General features: G+C 56.1%; 1 protein-coding gene across 3 annotated transcripts; it reads left to right on the forward strand.

The window, feature by feature from the left end:
* Positions 1 to 1,170: 1,170 nt before the first annotated feature.
* Positions 1,171 to 22,117, forward strand: tmem268 (transmembrane protein 268). Of its 3 annotated transcripts, XM_088908081.1 has the most exons (10): positions 1,171 to 1,260; positions 2,072 to 2,134; positions 4,350 to 4,478; positions 5,089 to 5,195; positions 6,551 to 6,658; positions 10,979 to 11,140; positions 11,260 to 11,370; positions 12,494 to 12,583; positions 14,237 to 14,449; positions 20,738 to 22,117. In XM_088908081.1, exons 3-10 carry the CDS (start codon positions 4,355 to 4,357, stop codon positions 20,888 to 20,890), a joined length of 1,068 nt encoding a protein of 355 aa, XP_088764207.1. In that variant the 5' UTR covers positions 1,171 to 1,260; positions 2,072 to 2,134; positions 4,350 to 4,354; the 3' UTR covers positions 20,891 to 22,117. The 3 variants fall into 3 exon arrangements, with proteins under 3 accessions (XP_088764207.1, XP_088764206.1, XP_088764208.1); XM_088908080.1 differs by lacking the exon at positions 1,171 to 1,260 and having other exon boundaries at positions 1,880 to 2,134; XM_088908082.1 differs by lacking the exons at positions 1,171 to 1,260; positions 2,072 to 2,134 and adding an exon at positions 2,916 to 3,334.
* The last annotated feature ends 1,018 nt before the right edge of the window (positions 22,118 to 23,135 follow it).

A 23,135-nucleotide genomic window follows, 5' to 3' on the forward strand; every position in this document is an offset into this window, starting at 1 on the left:
AGAGAGAGAAGTACAGGGCACTCACAGGCTGGGAGAGAGAGAGAAGTACAGGGCGCTCACAGGCTGGGAGAGAGAGAGAGAGAAGTACAGGGCGCTCACAGGCTGGGAGAGAGAGAGAGAGAAGTACAGGGCGCTCACTGGCTGGGAGAGAGAGAGAGAGAAGTACAGGGCGCTCACTGGCTGGGTGACAGTTGCAGGCAGAGGAAGTTGTTGATATTTCCAGAGCAGCAGGGACAGTAAATAATCTCACTGCAGCCTGCAGCTCTCTGCTCCGCAGCAAGGTGAGTCTGTGTGTGTGTTCTGCACCAAGGTGAGTGTGTGTGCTCTCTCTGCTCTGCACCAAGGTGAGCCTGTGTGTGTGTGTGTGCGTGCTCTCTATGCTCCACACCAAGGTGAGCCTGTGTGTGTGTGTGTGTGCGCGCTCTCTATGCTCTGCACCAAGGTGAGCCTGTGTGTGTGTGTGTGTGCGCGCGCTCTCTATGCTCCGCACCAAGGTGAGAGTGTGTGTGTGCTGTCTCTGCTCCACACCAAGTTGAGAGTCTGTGTGTGTGTGTGCTCTCTCTGCTCCACACCAAGTTGAGAGTCTGTGTGTGTGTGTGTGTGTGTGCGTGCGTGTGTGTGTGTGTGGGCTCTCTCTGCTCCACACCAAGTTGAGAGTCTGTGCATGTGTGCGTGTCTGCTCTCTGCTTCACACCAAGGTAAGAGTGTGTGCGTGTGTGCGTCTGCTCTCTCTGCTTCACACCAAGGTAAGAGTGTGTGCGTGCTTGCTCTCTCTCTGCTCCGCACCAAGGTAAGAGTGTGTGCGTGTCTGCTCTCTCTGCTTCACACCAAGGTAAGAGTGTGTGTGTGCGTGTGTGCGTCTGCTCTCTCTGCTTCACACCAAGGTAAGAGTGTGTGCGTGCTTGCTCTCTCTCTGCTCCGCACCAAGGTGAGAGTGTGTGTGACTCTCTCTGCCCACAGCGCTGTGTGTGACGAAGCTCAGCCCCTCTGTCTCTGTCTCTATCTCTCTCTCTGTCTCTCTCTCTGTCTCTCTCTCTGTCTCTCTCTGTGTGTGTGTGCTGATGCTGCTGCTGCTACACCAGCAGAATCTGAGGACAGTCTCTGGTGTGGGAAGAGTCTCTCTCTGAAATCAGACTGTCCTGCTGCACAACAGTCTGTCTTCTACACTGCAGTCAAACCGGGCCGGTTCTGCTTCACCGGGGCTCGACGGACTGTGGGCTCGGACCTGCCCTCTCTCTGCAGCTGGGAGGAGGAGCTAAGGTGAGCAGGCAGGATGAATTACCCCAGAGAACTGCCCCAGCTGCAGGGGGAACACTGACCCACACACACCCGGAGCTCATCGGCACTGCACCTGCAGTCGTTCCTGTGGTGGTGGTGTTGTTGTCGTCATCTCCAGACACACTGACCACACACCAAGAGGAGTCCTCTCTCACGCACACAACCTCACACAATCTGAGCTGTGCAGTGTGCAGCATTCCTGCAGTCATGTGCTCTGCCGGAGCTCAGTCACATGGTCTGACCTGATCCTGAGACACTGTCTCCCTCTTTCTCTTCAATATTAACCTCTCTCTCTCTCTCTCTCTCTCTCTCTCAGTGCAGTGTTCATGTACTGGAGTGTCCAGTCAGTGTGTCTGTATGAACCCCTCTCTCTCTCAGTGCAGTGTTCATGTACTGGAGTGTCCAGTCAGTGTGTGTGTGTATGAACCCCTCTCTCTCTCAGTGCAGTGTTAAGGTGTTAACTGGAGTGTTCAGTGACTTACAGTACCCAGATCCTCGTACAGGAGCCAACCGGAGACGCAGAGTGTCTCTCGTGTCCTTGTCCCCGCCCACTTCCTGTTAGAGAGTGTGAAACTGAGGCAGAGAGCGTGAGCACACACAGAGAGCACCCTGCGCAACAGGGCAGACACACGGACACAGGGAGAGAGGGACAGAGAGGAGAGAGAGACCGGGAGACAGGGAGAGAGGGACAGAGAGGAGAGAGAGACCGGGAGAGAGGGACAGAGAGACCGGGAGAGAGGAGAGAGAGAGAGACAGAGAGCACAAAACCACACAAGTATTGGCTTCTGTGCAGGACTGGACCCCAGCGCTGCCCGCGGCCCGGATACTGCCCCTCCACACTGCGCTGCGCCTTGGGGTACGTACTGCACCGCCGGACACAGCTCGTCAGGCTGTCACCCCCAAACTCCTGTCCTGTCCAGACACAGGAGGCTCTGCTGTACACAGAGGGGGGTGGGGGTGGGGAACAAGCTGCCCAGCCCTGTGGTTGAAGCCGATACCCTGGCTTCTCTCCAGACACAGCTGGGTGAGCTCCTCCAGTCAGGACAGGAGGCTCTGCTGTACACAGAGGGGGGTGGGGGCGGGGAACAAGCTGCCCAGCCCTGTGGTTGAAGCCGATACCCTGGCTTCTCTCCAGACACAGCTGGGTGAGCTCCTCCAGTCAGGACAGGAGGCTCTACTGTACACAGAGGGGGGTGGGGAACAGGCTGGCCAGCCTCGTTATTTAAAGTCGGAAGCCTGGCTTCGCTGTGGAAACAGCCGGTGGGCGGGGGGGGGGGGGACGGCTCGGACGGATCAGCTAGCTACTGACTACCCAAGCTCAACCCCTCCTCCGCTCTGCAGGCGCGCAAAAATAAACCAGATCAACAATAAAGAGACGCGATCGCCACCTGCAGCCGGAGCCCGACTCGGCTGCAGAAGCGAGACTCGCCGCGGGCAGAGCAGCACAGCGCTTCTGCTTCCGAGCTGACGACCCGGCTGGCTGCGCGCACACACACACACACACACACAACCCCCCCCCCCCTTGGCCCGCCCCTCGGCGAGCCCGGCGGTTTCCGGCCCCCCCAGTCACAAGCGGAAGGAAGTTGCGATGGCCAGTTCGAGGAAGGAAGCGGCGTCGCCACGCCCTGCCCGCCCCCAGTGTCTGCTGCTGGTGCTGCTGGTGCTGCTGGTGCTGCTGCTGCTGCACCTGCAGGCCGGGCGGGGGTCGCTACCGCCCGCGGCCGCCAGGCGGCGCCGGGGACTCCGCGCTTCTCGACCCGGAAACGGGCTGCACGGCCGAAACGCTGCGTCTCTGTTTTTTTTTTTGTTGTTGTTGTTTTGTGTCGTTTTTTTTTTGTTATTTTCCGCCCTGAAACGAGCCTCCTCCCCGGTTCGCACCGCGATCTCGTTAAAAAGACACACGACGTGGTGCGCGGCTCGGACTCCCCCGGGAGAAGAGGGAACCGCCATCGCTCTTGACAGCGGCATCGCTACCGCCTCTTCTCGGATCGGACCGTCGGGAAACGGAGTTTAAAGGCGCAGAACCGTCCATCGGGAAATCCTGCCTTCCTATCGGGTGACGCGCCTGTAGAGTCGCGTGTTCAGTTTTGGGCAACACGTTATTCTGTACACAGAGGGGGCGGGGGTGGGGAACAGGCTGCCCAGCCCTGTGGTTGAAGCCGATACCCTGGCTTCTCTCCAGACACAGCTGGGTGAGCTCCTCCAGTCAGGACAGGGGGCTCTACTGTACACAGAGGGGGGCGGGGGTGGGGAACAAGCTGCCCAGCCCTGTGGTTGAAGCCGATACCCTGGCTTCTCTCCAGACACAGCTGGGTGAGCTCCTCCAGTCAGGACAGGAGGTTCTTCTGTACACAGAGGGGGGTGGGGGTGGGGAACAGGCTGCCCAGCCCTGTGGTTGAAGCCAATACCCTGGCTTCTCTCCAGACACAGCTGGATGAGCTCCTCCAGTCAGGACAGGAGGCTCTTCTGTACACAGAGGGGGGGGGGGGTGGGGGTGGGGAACAGGCTGCCCAGCCCTGTTGTTGAAGCCAATACCCTGGCTTCTCTCCAGACACAGCTGGGCGAGCTCCTCCAGTCAGGACAGGAGGCTCTTCTGTACACAGAGAGGGGTGGGGGTGGGGAACAAGCTGCCCAGCCCTGTTGTTGAAGCCGATACCCTGGCTTCTCTCCAGACACAGCTGGGTGAGCTCCTCCAGTCAGGACAGGGGGCTCTTCTGTACACAGAGGGGGGTGGGGGTGGGGAACAGGCTGCCCAGCCCTGTGGTTGAAGCCGATACCCTGGCTTCTCTCCAGACACAGCTGGGTGAGCTCCTCCAGTCAGGACAGGAGGCTCTTCTGTACACAGAGGGGGGTGGGGGTGGGGAACAAGCTGCCCAGCCCTGTGGTTGAAGCTGATACCCTGGCTTCTCTCCAGACACAGCTGGGTGAGCTCCTCCAGTCAGGACAGGGGGCTCTTCTGTACACAGAAGGGGGTGGGGGACCCTGAGCGGCGCGGTGCCTTTTCAAGTGCCACAGGGAGAAAGAAAGTTGTCGCTCGTTAAGCCTCCTTAAGAACCCGGCTGGTGTTTCAGGGCTGATGGCCGAGAGCACCGGTCAGCCGGAGGGGCCAGCCAACGGGGTGGTCACCTCGGTGAGGACCGAGGGGCCCGCGGCCGCCGACGACCGGTCAGAGGGCAGCGGGACCCACCTGCGCGCCAACGGTAAGACAACCGCCTTCGTCGCCCTCATCATCCTCGGTTATATAAGCACCAGGACAGCAGTAACAGCAGGACTAGGGGAAAGAGGAGCAGCACTCAGTCTCTCAGTCAGGACAGGGGGCTCTTCTGTACACAGAGGGGTGTGGGGGTGGGGAACAAGCTGCCCAGCCCTGTGGTTGAAGCCGATACCCTGGCTTCTCTCCAGACACAGCTGGGTGAGCTCCTCCAGTCAGGACAGGAGGCTCTACTGTACACAGAGAGGGGTGGAGGTGGGGAACAAGCTGCCCAGCCCTGTGGTTGAAGCCGATACCCTGGGGCTTCTCCCCAGACACAGCTGGGTGAGCTCCTCCAGTCAGGACAGGAGGCTCTTCTGTACACAGAGAGGGGCGGGGGTGGGGAACAAGCTGCCCAGCCTCGTTGGTGACCTGCCTGTGATCTAGCGCAGCCCTGGGTGCAGCAGTAAGGGATCGTACCCAGAGCAGCACCAGCTGTAGAAGTAGCCCGATCGGTCTTGAGCGCCAGCTGCTGTCGGACAGCGACGGCGCTCCCTCTCTCTCACCTCGTACCCGCGCTCGGCCTGACCTCCTGCCTCCGGCGTGTCCCGCCCCCACAGCCCAGAGCAACGGCCAGGTGCTGCTGGCCTGCCCGTCCACCTGCCCCTGGGCCCCTCGCTTCGACCTGGCTCTGTGCAGAGGCCTGCTGGCCGGGAAGGGTGTTCAGGTGAGCCCGCGCAGGCACGCCACCGCCACCTGGTGTTCGCCACCCGGTACTGAAAGATGAAGGAGTTTATTTAAAGTGTGCGACAAAATTTAGGATTTGTCGCCCTCCTGTGGACGCACACTGCACTAGCACCGCGTTCCGCGTTCACTAATAATAATTATGATGATATATTACAGATAATGAATGTATCATTGCAATTCTCTGGACCAGATACCTTTTCGAATAACAATCCTGTTACAATAGACTGTCCAGTAGAACAGTCTGTTACAATAGGAGCTCCAGTCCCAGTCCAGTAGAACAGTCTGCTACAATAGGAGCTCCAGTCCCAGTGCAGTAGACCAGTCTGTTACAATAGGAGCTCCAGTCCCAGTGCAGTAGAACAGTCTGTTACAATAGGAGCTCCAGTCCCAGTGCAGTAGAACAGTCCTGTTACAATAGGAGCTCCAGTCCCAGTGCAGTAGACCAGTCTGTTACAATAGGAGCTCCAGTCCCAGTGCAGTAGACCAGTCTGTTACAATAGGAGCTCCAGTCCCAGTGCAGTAGAACAGTCCTGTTACAATAGGAGCTCCAGTCCCAGTGCAGTAGACCAGTCTGTTACAATAGGAGCTCCAGTCCCAGTGCAGTAGACCAGTCTGTTACAATAGGAGCTCCAGTCCCAGTGCAGTAGAACAGTCTGTTACAATAGGAGCTCCAGTCCCAGTGCAGTAGAACAGTCTGTTACAATAGGAGCTCCAGTCCCAGTGCAGTAGACCAGTCTGTTACAATAGGAGCTCCAGTCCCAGTCCAGTAGACCAGTCTGTTACAATAGGAGCTCCAGTCCCAGTGCAGTAGACCAGTCTGTTACAATAGGAGCTGCAGTCCCAGTGCAGTAGACCAGTCTGTTACAATAGGAGCTCCAGTCCCAGTGCAGTAGAACAGTCTGTTACAATAGGAGCTCCAGTCCCAGTGCAGTAGACCAGTCTGTTACAATAGGAGCTCCAGTCCCAGTGCAGTAGACCAGTCTGTTACAATAGGAGCTCCAGTCCCAGTGCAGTAGAACAGTCTGTTACAATAGGAGCTCCAGTCCCAGTGCAGTAGAACAGTCTGTTACAATAGGAGCTCCAGTCCCAGTGCAGTAGAACAGTCCTGTTACAATAGGAGCTCCAGTCCCAGTGCAGTAGACCAGTCTGTTACAATAGGAGCTCCAGTCCCAGTGCAGTAGAACAGTCTGTTACAATAGGAGCTCCAGTCCCAGTGCAGTAGAACAGTCTGTTACAATAGGAGCTCCAGTCCCAGTCCAGTAGAACAGTCTGTTACAATCGGAGCTGCAGTCCCAGTGCAGTAGGACAGTCTGTTACAGTAGGAGTATATTCCAGATCCCGGTCCAGGAATTCGACCGGCCCTTCCTGAACGCCCTGGACAGCCCGTCGATCAGACGTTACCTCCTGTTCAACTCCACCCTCTTCCAACTCTTCCTGGCCCCGGTGAGTCACTCCGGACTGGACATGTCTCCCTGTTCCCCAGGCTGTGTGCGTGGTGATCTGGTGTCTGTCTCTCTCTCCCCAGGCTGTGTACATGGTGATCTGGTGTCTGTCTCTCTCTCCAGTCTGTGTACAGTGCCTTGCGAAAGTATTCGGCCCCCTTGAACTTTTCAACCTTTTGCCACATTTCAGGCTTCAAACATAAAGATATAATTTTTTTATTTTATGTGAAGAATCACCAACAAGTGGGACACAATTGTGAAGTGGAACGAAATCTATTGGATTTTTGAAACTTTTTTAACTAATAAAAAAATGAAAAGTGGGGCGTGCAAAATTATTCGGCCCCTTTACTTTCAGTGCAGCAAACTCACTCCAGAAGTTCAGCGAGGATCTCTGAATGATCCAATGTTGTCCTAAATGACTGATGGTGATAAATAGAATCCACCTGTGTGTAATCAAGTCTCTGTATAAATGCACCTGCTCTGTGATAGTCTCAAGGTTCTGTTGAAAGCGCAGAGAGCATCATGAAGACCAAGGAACACACCAGGCAGGTCCGTAATACTGTTGTGGAGAAGTTTAAAGCCGGATTTGGATACAAAAAGATTTCCCAAGCTTCAAACATCCCAAGGAGCACTGTGCAAGCGATCATCTTGAAATGGAAGGAGTATCAGACCACTGCAAATCTACCAAGACCTGGCCGTCCCTCTAAACTTTCAGCTCAGACAAGGAGAAGACTGATCAGAGATGCAGCCAAGAGGCCCATGATCACTCTGGATGAACTGCAGAGAACTACAGCTGAGGTGGGAGAGTCTGTCCATAGGACAACAATCAGTCTTACACTGCACAAATCTGGCCTTTATGGAAGAGTGGCAAGAAGAAAGCCATTTCTCAAAGATATCCATAAAAAGTCTCGTCTAAAGTTTGCCACAAGCCACCTGGGAGACACCCCAAACATGTGGAAGAAGGTGCTCTGGTCAGATGAAACCAAAATCGAACTTTTTGGCCACAATGCAAAACGATATGTTTGGCGTAAAAGCAACACAGCTCATCACCCTCAACGCACCATCCCCACTGTCAAACATGGTGGTGGCAGCATCATGGTTTGGGCCTGCTTTTCTTCAGCAGGGACAGGGAAGATGGTTAAAATTGAGGGGAAGATGGATGCAGCCAAATACAGGACCATTCTGGATGAAAACCTGTTGGAGTCTGCAAAAGACCTGAAACTGGGACGGAGATTTATCTTCCAACAAGACAATGATCCCAAACATACAGCAAAATCTACAAAGGAATGGTTCACAAATAAACGTATCCAGGTGTTTGAATGGCCAAGTCAAAGTCCAGACCTGAATCCAATCGAGAATCTGTGGAAAGAGCTGAAAACTGCTGTTCACAAACGCTCTCCATCCAACCTCACTGAGCTCGAGCTGTTTTGCAAGGAAGAATGGGCAAGAATTTCAGTCTCTCGATGTGCAAAACTGATAGAGACATACCCCAAGCGACTTGCAGCTGTAATCGCAGCAAAAGGTGGCTCTACAAAGTATTAACGCAAGGGGGCCGAATAATTTTGCACGCCCCACTTTTCATTTTTTTATTAGTTAAAAAAGTTTCAAAAATCCAATAGATTTCGTTCCACTTCACAATTGTGTCCCACTTGTTGGTGATTCTTCACATAAAATAAAAAATTTATATCTTTATGTTTGAAGCCTGAAATGTGGCAAAAGGTTGAAAAGTTCAAGGGGGCCGAATACTTTCGCAAGGCACTGTACATGGTGATCTGGTGTCTGTCTCTCTCTCCAGTCTGTGTACATGGTGATCTGGTGTCTGTGTCTCTCTCTCTCCAGGCTGTGTACATGGTGATCTGGTGTCTGTCTCTCTCTCTCTCCAGGCTGTGTACATGGTGATCTGGTGTCTCTCTCTCTCTCCAGGCTGTGTACATGGTGATCTGGTGTCTGTGTCTCTCTCTCCAGGCTGTGTACATGGTGATCTGGTGTCTGTGTCTCTCTCTCCAGGCTGTGTACATGGTGATCTGGTGTCTGTGTCTCTCTCCAGTCTGTGTACATGGTGATCTGGTGTCTGTCTCTCTCTCTCTCTCCAGGCTGTGTACATGGTGATCTGGTGTCTGTGTCTCTCTCCAGTCTGTGTACATGGTGATCTGGTGTCTCTCTCTCCAGGCTGTGTACATGGTGATCTGGTGTCTGTGTCTCTCTCCAGTCTGTGTACATGGTGATCTGGTGTCTCTCTCTCTCTCCAGGCTGTGTACATGGTGATCTGGTGTCTGTGTCTCTCTCCAGGCTGTGTACATGGTGATCTGGTGTCTGTGTCTCTCTCCAGTCTGTGTACATGGTGATCTGGTGTCTCTCTCTCTCTCCAGGCTGTGTACATGGTGATCTGGTGTCTCTCTCTCTCTCCAGTCTGTGTACATGGTGATCTGGTGTCTGTCTCTCTCTCTCTCCAGGCTGTGTACATGGTGATCTGGTGTCTGTGTCTCTCTCCAGTCTGTGTACATGGTGATCTGGTGTCTGTGTCTCTCTCCAGGCTGTGTACATGGTGATCTGGTGTCTCTCTCTCTCTCCAGTCTGTGTACATGGTGATCTGGTGTCTGTCTCTCTCTCTCTCCAGGCTGTGTACATGGTGATCTGGTGTCTGTCTCTCTCTCTCTCCAGGCTGTGTACATGGTGATCTGGTGTCTGTGTCTCTCTCTCCAGGCTGTGTACATGGTGATCTGGTGTCTGTCTCTCTCTCTCTCCAGGCTGTGTACATGGTGATCTGGTGTCTGTGTCTCTCTCCAGGCTGTATACGTGGTGATCTGGTGTCTGTGTCTCTCTCCAGGCTGTGTACGTGGTGATCTGGTGTCTCTCTCTCTCTCCAGGCTGTGTACATGGTGATCTGGTGTCTGTGTCTCTCTCTCTCCAGGCTGTGTACATGGTGATCTGGTGTCTCTCTCTCTCTCCAGGCTGTGTACATGGTGATCTGGTGTCTCTCTCTCTCTCTCCAGGCTGTGTACATGGTGATCTGGTGTCTGTCTCTCTCTCTCTCTCCAGGCTGTGTACATGGTGATCTGGTGTCTCTCTCTCTCTCCAGGCTGTGTACATGGTGATCTGGTGTCTGTCTCTCTCTCTCCAGGCTGTGTACATGGTGATCTGGTGTCTCTCTCTCTCTCTCCAGGCTGTGTACATGGTGATCTGGTGTCTCTCTCTCTCTCTCTCCAGGCTGTGTACATGGTGATCTGGTGTCTCTCTCTCTCTCCAGGCTGTGTACATGGTGATCTGGTGTCTGTGTCTCTCTCTCTCCAGGCTGTGTACATGGTGATCTGGTGTCTGTCTCTCTCTCTCTCCAGGCTGTGTACATGGTGATCTGGTGTCTGTCTCTCTCTCTCTCCAGGCTGTGTACATGGTGATCTGGTGTCTGTCTCTCTCTCTCTCCAGGCTGTGTACATGGTGATCTGGTGTCTGTGTCTCTCTCCAGGCTGTGTACATGGTGATCTGGTGTCTCTCTCTCTCTCCAGGCTGTGTACATGGTGATCTGGTGTCTGTGTCTCTCTCTCCAGGCTGTGTACATGGTGATCTGATGTCTGTGTCTCTCTCCAGTCTGTGTACATGGTGATCTGGTGTCTGTCTCTCTCTCTCCAGTCTGTGTACATGGTGATCTAGTGTCTCTCTCCCCAGGCTGTGTACATGGTGATCTAGTGTCTCTCTCTCCAGGCTGTGTACATGGTGATCTGGTGTCTGTCTCTCTCTCCAGGCTGTGTACATGGTGATCTAGTGTCTCTCTCTCCAGGCTGTGTACATGGTGATCTGGTGTCTGTGTCTCTCTCCAGGCTGTGTACATGGTGATCTAGTGTCTCTCTCTCCAGGCTGTGTACATGGTGATCTGGTGTCTGTCTCTCTCCCCAGGCTGTGTACATGGTGATCTGGTGTCTCTCTCTCTCTCCAGGCTGTGTACATGGTGATCTGGTGTCTCTCTCTCTCTCCAGGCTGTGTACATGGTGATCTGGTGTCTGTCTCTCTCTCTCTCCAGGCTGTGTACATGGTGATCTGGTGTCTGTCTCTCTCCAGGCTGTGTACATGGTGATCTGGTGTCTGTGTCTCTCTCCAGGCTGTGTACATGGTGATCTAGTGTCTCTCTCTCCAGGCTGTGTACATGGTGATCTGGTGTCTGTCTCTCTCCAGGCTGTGTACATGGTGATCTAGTGTCTCTCTCTCCAGGCTGTGTACATGGTGATCTAGTGTCTCTCTCTCTCCAGGCTGTGTACATGGTGATCTGGTGTCTCTCTCTCTCTCCAGGCTGTGTACATGGTGATCTGGTGTCTCTCTCTCTCTCCAGGCTGTGTACATGGTGATCTGGTGTGGCCTCTACTCCTCTCTCCATCTGTACCTCAGCAGCTTGGTGGAGAGGAGGTTCTGGCTGTTCTGCCTGTCGGTCAGCGTCCTGGCTGTCCTGCTCACCTCACTCGTCCTCCTCATCATCGGTCAAAACAACAGGAAGGTCAGTCCCTATCCCCGAGACCGAGGGATACCCCCGTACCCAGAGATTCAGGGTGCACCCCGTACCCCGAGATTCAGAGCTTGCTCTGACCTCTCGTTCTCTCTCGGCTGCGCTCCCAGATCAACATGAACACGGATGTGAGGCTGATCCAGGCCAACGAGGTGCTGAGCCGATACGAGCTCCTGGCTGGAGTCTGGGACACGGTGCAGAACTGCTCCAGCCTCCATCAAGTATCCTTCACTGACACCCCCCCCGAACCGCACACCCCGAATTATACACCCCCACGAACCACACACCCCAAATTATACACCCCCACGAACCGCACACCCCGAATCATACACACTGAACCACACCCTGACACCCAGTGAATTATACACCCCCCCCGAACCGCACACCCCAAATTATACACCCCCCCGAACCGCACACCCCGAATCATACACACTGAACCACACCCTGACACCCAGTGAATTATACACCCCCACGAACCGCACACCCCGAATCATACACACTGAACCACACCGACACCCAGTGAATTATACACCCCCCCCGAACTGCACACCCCAAATTATACACACTGAACCACACCCTGACACCCAGTGAATTATACACCCCCACGAACCGCACACCCCAAATTATACACCCCCCCCGAACCGCACACCCCGAATTATACACACTGAACCACACCCTGACACCCAGTGAATTATACACCCCCCCCGAACCGCACAACCCAAATTATACACCCCCCCCGAACCGCACACCCCGAATTATACACACTGAACCACACCCTGACACCCAGTGAATTATACACCCCCCCCGAACCGCACAACCCAAATTATACACCCCTCCGAACCACACCCCCCAAATTATACACCCCCCCGAACCACACCCCCCAAATTATACACACTGAACCACACCCTGACACCCAGTGAATTATACACCCCCCCCGAACTGCACACCCCAAATTATACACCCCCCCGAACCACACCCCCCAAATTATACACCCCCCCGAACCGCACACCCCAAATTATACACACTGAACCACACCCTGACACCCAGTGAATTATACACCCCCCCCGAACCACACACCCCAAATTATACACCCCCCCCCGAACCGCACGCCCCGAATTATACACACTGAACCACACCCTGACACCCAGTGAATTATACACCCCCCCCGAACCGCACACCCCAAATTATACACCCCCCCGAACCGCACCAAGTGAATTATACACACTGAACCACACACCCCAACACACAGACTCAATCACACACAGACCCACAGACTGAACCACACACACTGAATTATTCACAGTGAATTACACACACACCTCTACCTTTCCTTAACTGGGTCAGCTCCTCTTTGTCCACTTTGACCTGTCCGGCTGCCGGGCCAGGCTGACCGAGCTGCTGGAGGAGAGGAGCTTCGTCCGGGCTCAGCTGCAGGTGGGTCTCCGCTGTCCAGCGCCGAGGGCGGCCCCAGGGAGACAGACATCACTCCCAGCTCCAGCGTCACTCCTGATCTCGAGAGCAGAGGACAGGTCACAAACCCACAGCCCCCGAGAGGAACCATTCACCTCCGAGAGGAGCTGTTCCACACCCCCAGCCCCCTCTGTGTACAGAAGAGCCTCCTGTCCTGACTGGAGGAGCTCACCCAGCTGTGTCTGGAGAGGAGCCGGGGTATCGGCTCCAACCACAGGGCTGGGCAGCTTGTTCCCCACCCCCACCCCTCTCTGTGTACAGTAGAGCCTCCTGTCCTGACTGGAGGAGCTCACCCAGCTGTGTCTGGAGAGAAGCCAGGGTATCGGCTTCAACAACAGGGCTGGGCAGCTTGTTCCCCACCCCCACCCCTCTCTGTGTACAGTAGAGCCTCCTGTCCTGACTGGAGGAGCTCACCCAGCTGTGTCTGGAGAGAAGCCAGGGTATCGGCTTCAACAACAGGGCTGGGCAGCTTGTTCCCCACCCCCGCCCCCCTCTGTGTACAGAAGAGCCTCCTGTCCTGACTGGAGGAGCTCACCCAGCTGTGTCTGGAGAGAAGCCCCAGGGTATCGGCTTCAACCACAGGGCTGGGCAGCCTGTTCCCCACCCCCACCCCCCTCTGTGGACAGTAGAGCCTCCTGTCCTGACTGGAGGAGCTCACCCAGCTGTGTCTGGAGAGAAGCCAGGGTATCGGCTTCAACCACAGGGCTGGGCAGCTTGTTCCCCACCCCCACCCCCCTCTGTGTACAGCAGAGCCTCCTGTCCTGACTGGAGGAGCTCACCCAGCTGTGTCTGGAGAGGAGCCAGGGTATCGGCTTCAACCACAGGGCTGGGCAGCTTGTTCCCCACCCCCACCCCTCTCTGTGTACAGTAGAGCCTCCTGTCCTGACTGGAGGAGCTCACCCAGCTGTGTCTGTGTGAGAGAAGCCAGGGTTTCGGCTTCAACCACAGGGCTGGGCAGCCTGTTCCCCACCCCCGCCCCCCTCTGTGTACAGTAGAGCCTCCTGTCCTGACTGGAGGAGCTCACCCAGCTGTGTCTGGAGAGAAGCCCCAGGGTATCGGCTTCAACCACAGGGCTGGGCAGCCTGTTCCCCACCCCCACCCCCCTCTGTGTACAGTAGAGCCTCCTGTCCTGACTGGAGGAGCTCACCCAGCTGTGTCTGGAGAGAAGCCAGGGTATCGGCTTCAACCACAGGGCTGGGCAGCCTGTTCCCCACCCCCGCCCCCCTCTGTGTACAGTAGAGCCTCCTGTCCTGACTGGAGGAGCTCACCCAGCTGTGTCTGGAGAGAAGCCAGGGTATCGGCCTCAACCACAGGGCTGGGCAGCTTGTTCCACACCCCCACCCCCCTCTGCGTACAGAAGAGCCTCCTGTCCTGACTGGAGGAGCTCACCCAGCTGTGTCTGGAGAGAAGCCGGGGTATCGGCTTCAACCACAGGGCTGGGCAGCTTGTTCCCCACCCCCACCCCTCTCTGTGTACAGTAGAGCCTCCTGTCCTGACTGGAGGAGCTCACCCAGTCACCTTACCAGTCTCCCGTGTCCCGATCCCTGACCGTCCTGGCCTGCCGTTGAATTCTCCATACCGACCGTGAACACAAACCCCCCCCCCCCTCTCTTACAGTCCAAGCTGCGCCAGAGACTCGCCCACCTCCTGCTGCTGGTGAAGGTCACGACCCCCGACCCCGAGGGGTCGGCGGAGGACGCGGATTCGGAGGAGACCCCCCTGCTGCTGAGCGGAGGGGAGCAGGAGCCGGCCCGCGGTTCCGCCCGCGGCCAGCAGAGGGAGCCCCAGCTGAGCAAGAGCTACAGCCTGGTGCCCGAGGGCACCCCTGAGGTGTGTCCGGCGCACTGACCGCTGTGTGCGGACAGACTGGTGCTGACCGAGAGATGGGACAACACTCTCACACACTGACCGCTGTGTGCAGACAGACTGGTGCTGACCGAGAGATACGACAACACTCTCCCACACTGACACTCTCCCACACTGACCGCTGTGTGCAGACAGACTGGTGCTGACCGAGAGATAGGACAACACTCTCACACACTGACCGCTGTGTACGGACAGACTGGTGCTGACCGAGAGATGGGACAACACTCTCACACACTGACCGCTGTGTGCAGACAGACTGGTGCTGACCGAGAGATAGGACAACACTCTCACACACTGACACTCTCCCACACTGACCGCTGTGTGCGGACAGACTGGTGCTGACCGAGAGATGGGACAACACTCTCACACACTGACCGCTGTGTGCAGACAGACTGGTGCTGACCGAGAGATACGACAACACTCTCACACACTGACCGCTGTGTGCAGACAGACTGGTGCTGACCGAGAGATGGGACAACACTCTCACACACTGACCGCTGTGTGCAGACAGACTGGTGCTGACCGAGAGATACGACAACACTCTCACACACTGACCGCTGTGTGCAGACAGACTGGTGCTGACCGAGAGATGGGACAACACTCTCACACACTGACACTCTCCCACACTGACCGCTGTGTACAGACAGACTGGTGCTGACCGAGAGATAGGACAACACTCTCCCACACTGACACTCTCACACACTGACCGCTGTGTGCAGACAGACTGGTGCTGACCGAGAGATACGACAACACTCTCACACACTGACCGCTGTGTGCAGACAGACTGGTGCTGACCGAGAGATGGGACAACACTCTCACACACTGACCGCTGTGTGCAGACAGACTGGTGCTGACCGAGAGATACGACAACACTCTCACACACTGACCGCTGTGTGCAGACAGACTGGTGCTGACCGAGAGATAGGACAACACTCTCACACACTGACACTCTCCCACACTGACCGCTGTGTGCGGACAGACTGGTGCTGACCGAGAGATGGGACAACACTCTCACACACTGACACTCTCACACACTGACCGCTGTGTGCAGACAGACTGGTGCTGACCGAGAGATAGGACAACACTCTCACACACTGACCGCTGTGTGCAGACAGACTGGTGCTGACCGAGAGATAGGACAACACTCTCACACACTGACACTCTCCCACACTGACCGCTGTGTGCGGACAGACTGGTGCTGACCGAGAGATGGGACAACACTCTCACACACTGACCGCTGTGTGCAGACAGACTGGTGCTGACCGAGAGATACGACAACACTCTCACACACTGACCGCTGTGTGCGGACAGACTGGTGCTGACCGAGAGATGGGACAACACTCTCACACACTGACCGCTGTGTGCAGACAGACTGGTGCTGACCGAGAGATGGGACAACACTCTCACACACTGACCGCTGTGTGCAGACAGACTGGTGCTGACCGAGAGATGGGACAACACTCTCACACACTGACCGCTGTGTGCAGACAGACTGGTGCTGACCGAGAGATACGACAACACTCTCACACACTGACCGCTGTGTGCAGACAGACTGGTGCTGACCGAGAGATGGGACAACACTCTCACACACTGACCGCTGTGTGCAGACAGACTGGTGCTGACCGAGAGATGGGACAACACTCTCACACACTGACACTCTCACACACTGACCGCTGTGTGCAGACAGACTGGTGCTGACCGAGAGATAGGACAACACTCTCACACACTGACCGCTGTGTGCAGACAGACTGGTGCTGACCGAGAGATAGGACAACACTCTCACACACTGACACTCTCCCACACTGACCGCTGTGTGCAGACAGACTGGTGCTGACCGAGAGATGGGACAACACTCTCACACACTGACCGCTGTGTGCAGACAGACTGGTGCTGACCGAGAGATGGGACAACACTCTCACACACTGACCGCTGTGTGCGGACAGACTGGTGCTGACCGAGAGATAGGACAACACTCTCACACACTGACCGCTGTGTGCAGACAGACTGGTGCTGACCGAGAGATACGACAACACTCTCACACACTGACCGCTGTGTACAGACAGACTGGTGCTGACCGAGAGATACGACAACACTCTCACACACTGACCGCTGTGTGCGGACAGACTGGTGCTGACCGAGAGATACGACAACACTCTCACACACTGACCGCTGTGTGCAGACAGACTGGTGCTGACCGAGAGATACGACAACACTCTCACACACTGACCGCTGTGTACAGACAGACTGGTGCTGACCGAGAGATGGGACAACACTCTCACACACTGACCGCTGTGTGCAGACAGACTGGTGCTGACCGAGAGATAGGACAACACTCTCACACACTGACCGCTGTGTGCGGACAGACTGGTGCTGACCGAGAGATGGGACAACACTCTCACACACTGACACTCTCCCACACTGACCGCTGTGTGCAGACAGACTGGTGCTGACCGAGAGATGGGACAACACTCTCACACACTGACACTCTCCCACACTGACCGCTGTGTGCAGACAGACTGGTGCTGACCGAGAGATACGACAACACTCTCACACACTGACCGCTGTGTGCGGACAGACTGGTGCTGACCGAGAGATGGGACAACACTCTCACACACTGACCGCTGTGTGCGGACAGACTGGTGCTGACCGAGAGATGGGACAACACTCTCACACACTGACCGCTGTGTGCAGACAGACTGGTGCTGACCGAGAGATGGGACAACACTCTCACACACTGACCGCTGTGTGCGGACAGACTGGTGCTGACCGAGAGATAGGACAACACTCTCACACACTGACCGCTGTGTGCGGACAGACTGGTGCTGACCGAGAGATACGACAACACTCTCACACACTGACCGCTGTGTGCGGACAGACTGGTGCTGACCGAGAGATACGACAACACTCTCACACACTGACCGCTGTGTGCAGACAGACTGGTGCTGACCGAGAGATACGACAACACTCTCACACACTGACCGCTGTGTACAGACAGACTGGTGCTGACCGAGAGATGGGACAACACTCTCACACACTGACCGCTGTGTGCAGACAGACTGGTGCTGACCGAGAGATGGGACAACACTCTCACACACTGACACTCTCCCACACTGACCGCTGTGTGCAGACAGACTGGTGCTGACCGAGAGATGGGACAACACTCTCACACACTGACCGCTGTGTGCGGACAGACTGGTGCTGACCGAGAGATACGACAACACTCTCCCACACTGACCGCTGTGTGCAGACAGACTGGTGCTGACCGAGAGATGGGACAACACTCTCACACACTGACACTCTCCCACACTGACCGCTGTGTGCAGACAGACTGGTGCTGACCGAGAGATGGGACAACACTCTCACACACTGACCGCTGTGTGCGGACAGACTGGTGATGACCGAGAGATACGACAACACTCTCCCACACTGACCGCTGTGTGCAGACAGACTGGTGCTGACCGAGAGATACGACAACACTCTCACACACTGACCGCTGTGTGCGGACAGACTGGTGCTGACCGAGAGATGGGACAACACTCTCACACACTGACCGCTGTGTGCGGACAGACTGGTGCTGACCGAGAGATAGGACAACACTCTCACACACTGACCGCTGTGTGCGGACAGACTGGTGCTGACCGAGAGATGGGACAACACTCTCACACACTGACCGCTGTGTGCGGACAGACTGGTGCTGACCGAGAGATAGGACAACACTCTCACACACTGACCGCTGTGTGCGGACAGACTGGTGCTGACCGAGAGATACGACAACACTCTCACACACTGACCGCTGTGTGCAGACAGACTGGTGCTGACCGAGAGATACGACAACACTCTCACACACTGACCGCTGTGTGCGGACAGACTGGTGCTGACCGAGAGATGGGACAACACTCTCACACACTGACCGCTGTGTGCAGACAGACTGGTGCTGACCGAGAGATGGGACAACACTCTCACACACTGACCGCTGTGTGCAGACAGACTGGTGCTGACCGAGAGATACGACAACACTCTCACACACTGACCGCTGTGTGCGGACAGACTGGTGCTGACCGAGAGATAGGACAACACTCTCACACACTGACCGCTGTGTGCGGACAGACTGGTGCTGACCGAGAGATACGACAACACTCTCACACACTGACCGCTGTGTGCGGACAGACTGGTGCTGACCGAGAGATGGGACAACACTCTCACACACTGACCGCTGTGTGCGGACAGACTGGTGCTGACCGAGAGATGGGACAACACTCTCACACACTGACCGCTGTGTGCAGACAGACTGGTGCTGACCGAGAGATACGACAACACTCTCACACACTGACCGCTGTGTGCAGACAGACTGGTGCTGACCGAGAGATGGGACAACACTCTCACACACTGACCGCTGTGTGCAGACAGACTGGTGCTGACCGAGAGATGGGACAACACTCTCACACACTGACACTCTCACACACTGACCGCTGTGTGCAGACAGACTGGTGCTGACCGAGAGATAGGACAACACTCTCACACACTGACCGCTGTGTGCAGACAGACTGGTGCTGACCGAGAGATAGGACAACACTCTCACACACTGACACTCTCCCACACTGACCGCTGTGTGCAGACAGACTGGTGCTGACCGAGAGATGGGACAACACTCTCACACACTGACCGCTGTGTGCAGACAGACTGGTGCTGACCGAGAGATGGGACAACACTCTCACACACTGACCGCTGTGTGCGGACAGACTGGTGCTGACCGAGAGATAGGACAACACTCTCACACACTGACCGCTGTGTGCAGACAGACTGGTGCTGACCGAGAGATACGACAACACTCTCACACACTGACCGCTGTGTACAGACAGACTGGTGCTGACCGAGAGATACGACAACACTCTCACACACTGACCGCTGTGTGCGGACAGACTGGTGCTGACCGAGAGATACGACAACACTCTCACACACTGACCGCTGTGTGCAGACAGACTGGTGCTGACCGAGAGATACGACAACACTCTCACACACTGACCGCTGTGTACAGACAGACTGGTGCTGACCGAGAGATGGGACAACACTCTCACACACTGACCGCTGTGTGCAGACAGACTGGTGCTGACCGAGAGATAGGACAACACTCTCACACACTGACCGCTGTGTGCGGACAGACTGGTGCTGACCGAGAGATGGGACAACACTCTCACACACTGACACTCTCCCACACTGACCGCTGTGTGCAGACAGACTGGTGCTGACCGAGAGATGGGACAACACTCTCACACACTGACACTCTCCCACACTGACCGCTGTGTGCAGACAGACTGGTGCTGACCGAGAGATGGGACAACACTCTCACACACTGACCGCTGTGTGCGGACAGACTGGTGCTGACCGAGAGATACGACAACACTCTCCCACACTGACCGCTGTGTGCAGACAGACTGGTGCTGACCGAGAGATGGGACAACACTCTCACACACTGACACTCTCCCACACTGACCGCTGTGTGCAGACAGACTGGTGCTGACCGAGAGATACGACAACACTCTCACACACTGACCGCTGTGTGCGGACAGACTGGTGATGACCGAGAGATACGACAACACTCTCCCACACTGACCGCTGTGTGCAGACAGACTGGTGCTGACCGAGAGATACGACAACACTCTCACACACTGACCGCTGTGTGCGGACAGACTGGTGCTGACCGAGAGATGGGACAACACTCTCACACACTGACCGCTGTGTGCGGACAGACTGGTGCTGACCGAGAGATAGGACAACACTCTCACACACTGACCGCTGTGTGCAGACAGACTGGTGCTGACCGAGAGATGGGACAACACTCTCACACACTGACCGCTGTGTGCGGACAGACTGGTGCTGACCGAGAGATGGGACAACACTCTCACACACTGACCGGCTGACATTCTGACACTCTCACACGCTGACACAGTGACATTGTGACACACTGACCGGCTGACACTCTCACACACCGACACTGTGACACGCCGACATACTGACACCGCGACGATCAACAGACACAGTGGCCGGCTGCCTGAAACCCACTGACCTACACACCGGCGCTCTGACACACCGACCCTCTGACACACTGACCCTCTGACACACCGACTGAACCCCTCCCCAGTCTCTCAGATACCGTACGTCCCCGCTGCCTCCCTCTCTCGTGTGAGAACCGGACGGCACCCGCAGACCCGATATATCCACACACGATCTGCTCCATTCTCTGCCCCTCTGCAGGAGATGGCCCATCGCCTGCTGCTCACCTACAGCGCCGTCTACGTGAGGCTCCTGGCGTCGCGTGGGCTGCCCTCCGAAGAGCGCCCCCTGCATGTCAGGAGGACCAACACTCCCTGTCTCTGTCAGTACATAGAGACGGCCGTGCTGAGATAGAGGGCAGTGGAGTCGAGACTGGGATAAGAGAGATGAAACCTGTATCACCATTGTGCTCTGGCTGGGATCTCTGAGCTCATCCCGGACTGGGACCCCGACCGTAGAGACTCGTCCCAGACTGGGACCCCGACCGTAGAGACTCGTCCCAGACTGGGACCCCGACCGTAGAGACTCGTCCTGCACTGGGACCCCGACTGTAGAGACTCGTCCTGCACTGGGACCCCGACTGTAGAGAATCATCCCAGACTGGGACCCTGACTGTAGAGACTCACCCTGCACTGGGACCCCGACTGTAGAGACTCATCCTGCACTGGGACCCCGACTGTAGAGACTCGTCCCGCACTGGGACCCCGACTGTAGAGACTCGTCCCGCACTGGGACACTACTGTGTGTCCCTGCACTCTGCTGTATGTCTTGCAATCTACTGTGTCCGGGACTTCACTGCGGGTCGGGTCTGGACCTGCGCAGCACCGGCGGTCCGGTTCAGGACTGTACTGTCACTGCGGGTCGGGTCTGGACCTGCGCAGCACCGGCGGTCCGGTCAAGGACTGTACTGTCACTGCGGGTCGGGTCTGGACCTGCGCGGCACCGGCGGTCCGGTCAAGGACTGTACTGTCACTGCGGGTCGGGTCTGGACCTGCGCGGCACCGGCGGTCCGGTCAAGGACTGTACTGTCACTGCGGGTCGGGTCTGGACCTGCGCGGCACCGGCGGTCCGGTCAAGGACTGTACTGTCACTGCGGGTCGGGTCTGGACCTGCGCGGCACCGGTGGTCCGGTCAAGGACTGTACTGTCACTGCGGGTCGGGTCTGGACCTGCGCGGCCCCGGCGGTCCGGTTCGGGACTGTACTGTCACTGCGGGTCGGGTCTGGACCTGCGCGGCACCGGTGGTCCGGTCAAGGACTGTACTGTCACTGCGGGTCGGGTCTGGACCTGCGCGGCACCGGCGGTCCGGTTCGGGACTGTACTGTCACTGCGGGTCGGGTCTCGGACTCTACCGCATCTTTGCGCTTCCCATCAAATACCTTTTGCCAGGACCGTTGCTGCCACTCTGGGGCCCCGAGTCCGGGCCCGGGACCGCCAGGACCGCCGCTGCCCGAGTCCTCTGGAAGCACAGCGGCAATGTCTGCGGACGTCGGGACCGCCGCTAAGCGCGCACTCACCTCCGAGAGAGAGACTTTCCTCCCCTCTATTCCCCCTGCCTGGAAAACAGAGAAGATATTTCCCACCCTGTTGTGCGCCTCTTTATTTCTCCCGAGTGCGTGTGTGTGTGTGTTTGTGAGAGAGAGAGAGAGACGGCTCCGGGAAGGGGGATACGTACCGGCCACCTCAGCAGTGGGGATTCTGGGATAGGTTCGTCACAGTGGGGAGCGAGACCGCTCTCTCGCAGAGCAGAGCTGAGACCAACAGTCCCACAGAGTCACACAGGAACACACACACAGAGAGAGACCAACAGTCCCACAAAATGACACAGGAACACACACACAGAGAGACACAGAAAGTCACACAGGACCACACACAGAGACCAACAGTCCCACAGAGTCACACAGGAACTCATACACAGACAGAGACCAACAGTCGCACAAAATGACACAGGAACACACACACAGAGAGAGACACAGAAAGTCACACAGGACCACACACAGAGAGACCAACAGTCGCACAAAATGACACAGGACCACACACGGAGACAAACAGTACCACATAGTCACACAGGAACACATACAGAGAGACAAACAGTCCCATAAAGTCACACAGGAACACACACACACACACACAGAGACAAATGGTCCCAGAAAGTCACACAGGACCACATACAGAGAGACCAACAGTCCCACAAAATGACACAGGACCACACACGGAGACAAACAGTACCACATAATCACACAGGAACACATACAGAGAGACAAAGTCCCATAAAGTCACACAGGAACACACACACATGGAGACAAACAGTCCCAGAAAGTCACACAGGACCACACACGGAGACAAAGACCCACATAGTCACACAGGAACACACAGAGAGACAGTCACACAGTAAAACACAGTCACACAGTAAAACACAGTCACAAGGAACACACACAGAGACAGTCACACAAAGTCACAGGAGCACATAGAGACAAACAGTCACAAAATATAACACACAGTGACACACAGACACATAGGAAAACACAGTTAAACACAATGAGACGTAGTAAAACTCACAATCACACACAGTCACTATGACAATATGAGTAACAAATGGA

Source organism: Atractosteus spatula, assembly GCF_055471065.1.
Source record: "Atractosteus spatula isolate fAtrSpa1 chromosome 10 unlocalized genomic scaffold, fAtrSpa1.hap1 SUPER_10_unloc_1, whole genome shotgun sequence".
In the NCBI taxonomy this organism is placed as follows: domain Eukaryota; kingdom Metazoa; phylum Chordata; class Actinopteri; order Semionotiformes; family Lepisosteidae; genus Atractosteus; species Atractosteus spatula.

Bases quoted from the DNA above. Each gene is read 5' to 3' on its own strand.
- tmem268 (XM_088908081.1), top strand. From the start codon at position 4,355: ATGGCCGAGAGCACCGGTCAGCCGGAGGGGCCAGCCAACGGGGTGGTC. The intron at 4,479-5,088 runs GTAAGACAACCG...CCGCCCCCACAG, and splicing joins GACCCACCTGCGCGCCAACG to CCCAGAGCAACGGCCAGGTG. The intron at 11,371-12,493 runs GTATCCTTCACT...TAACTGGGTCAG, and splicing joins ACTGCTCCAGCCTCCATCAA to CTCCTCTTTGTCCACTTTGA.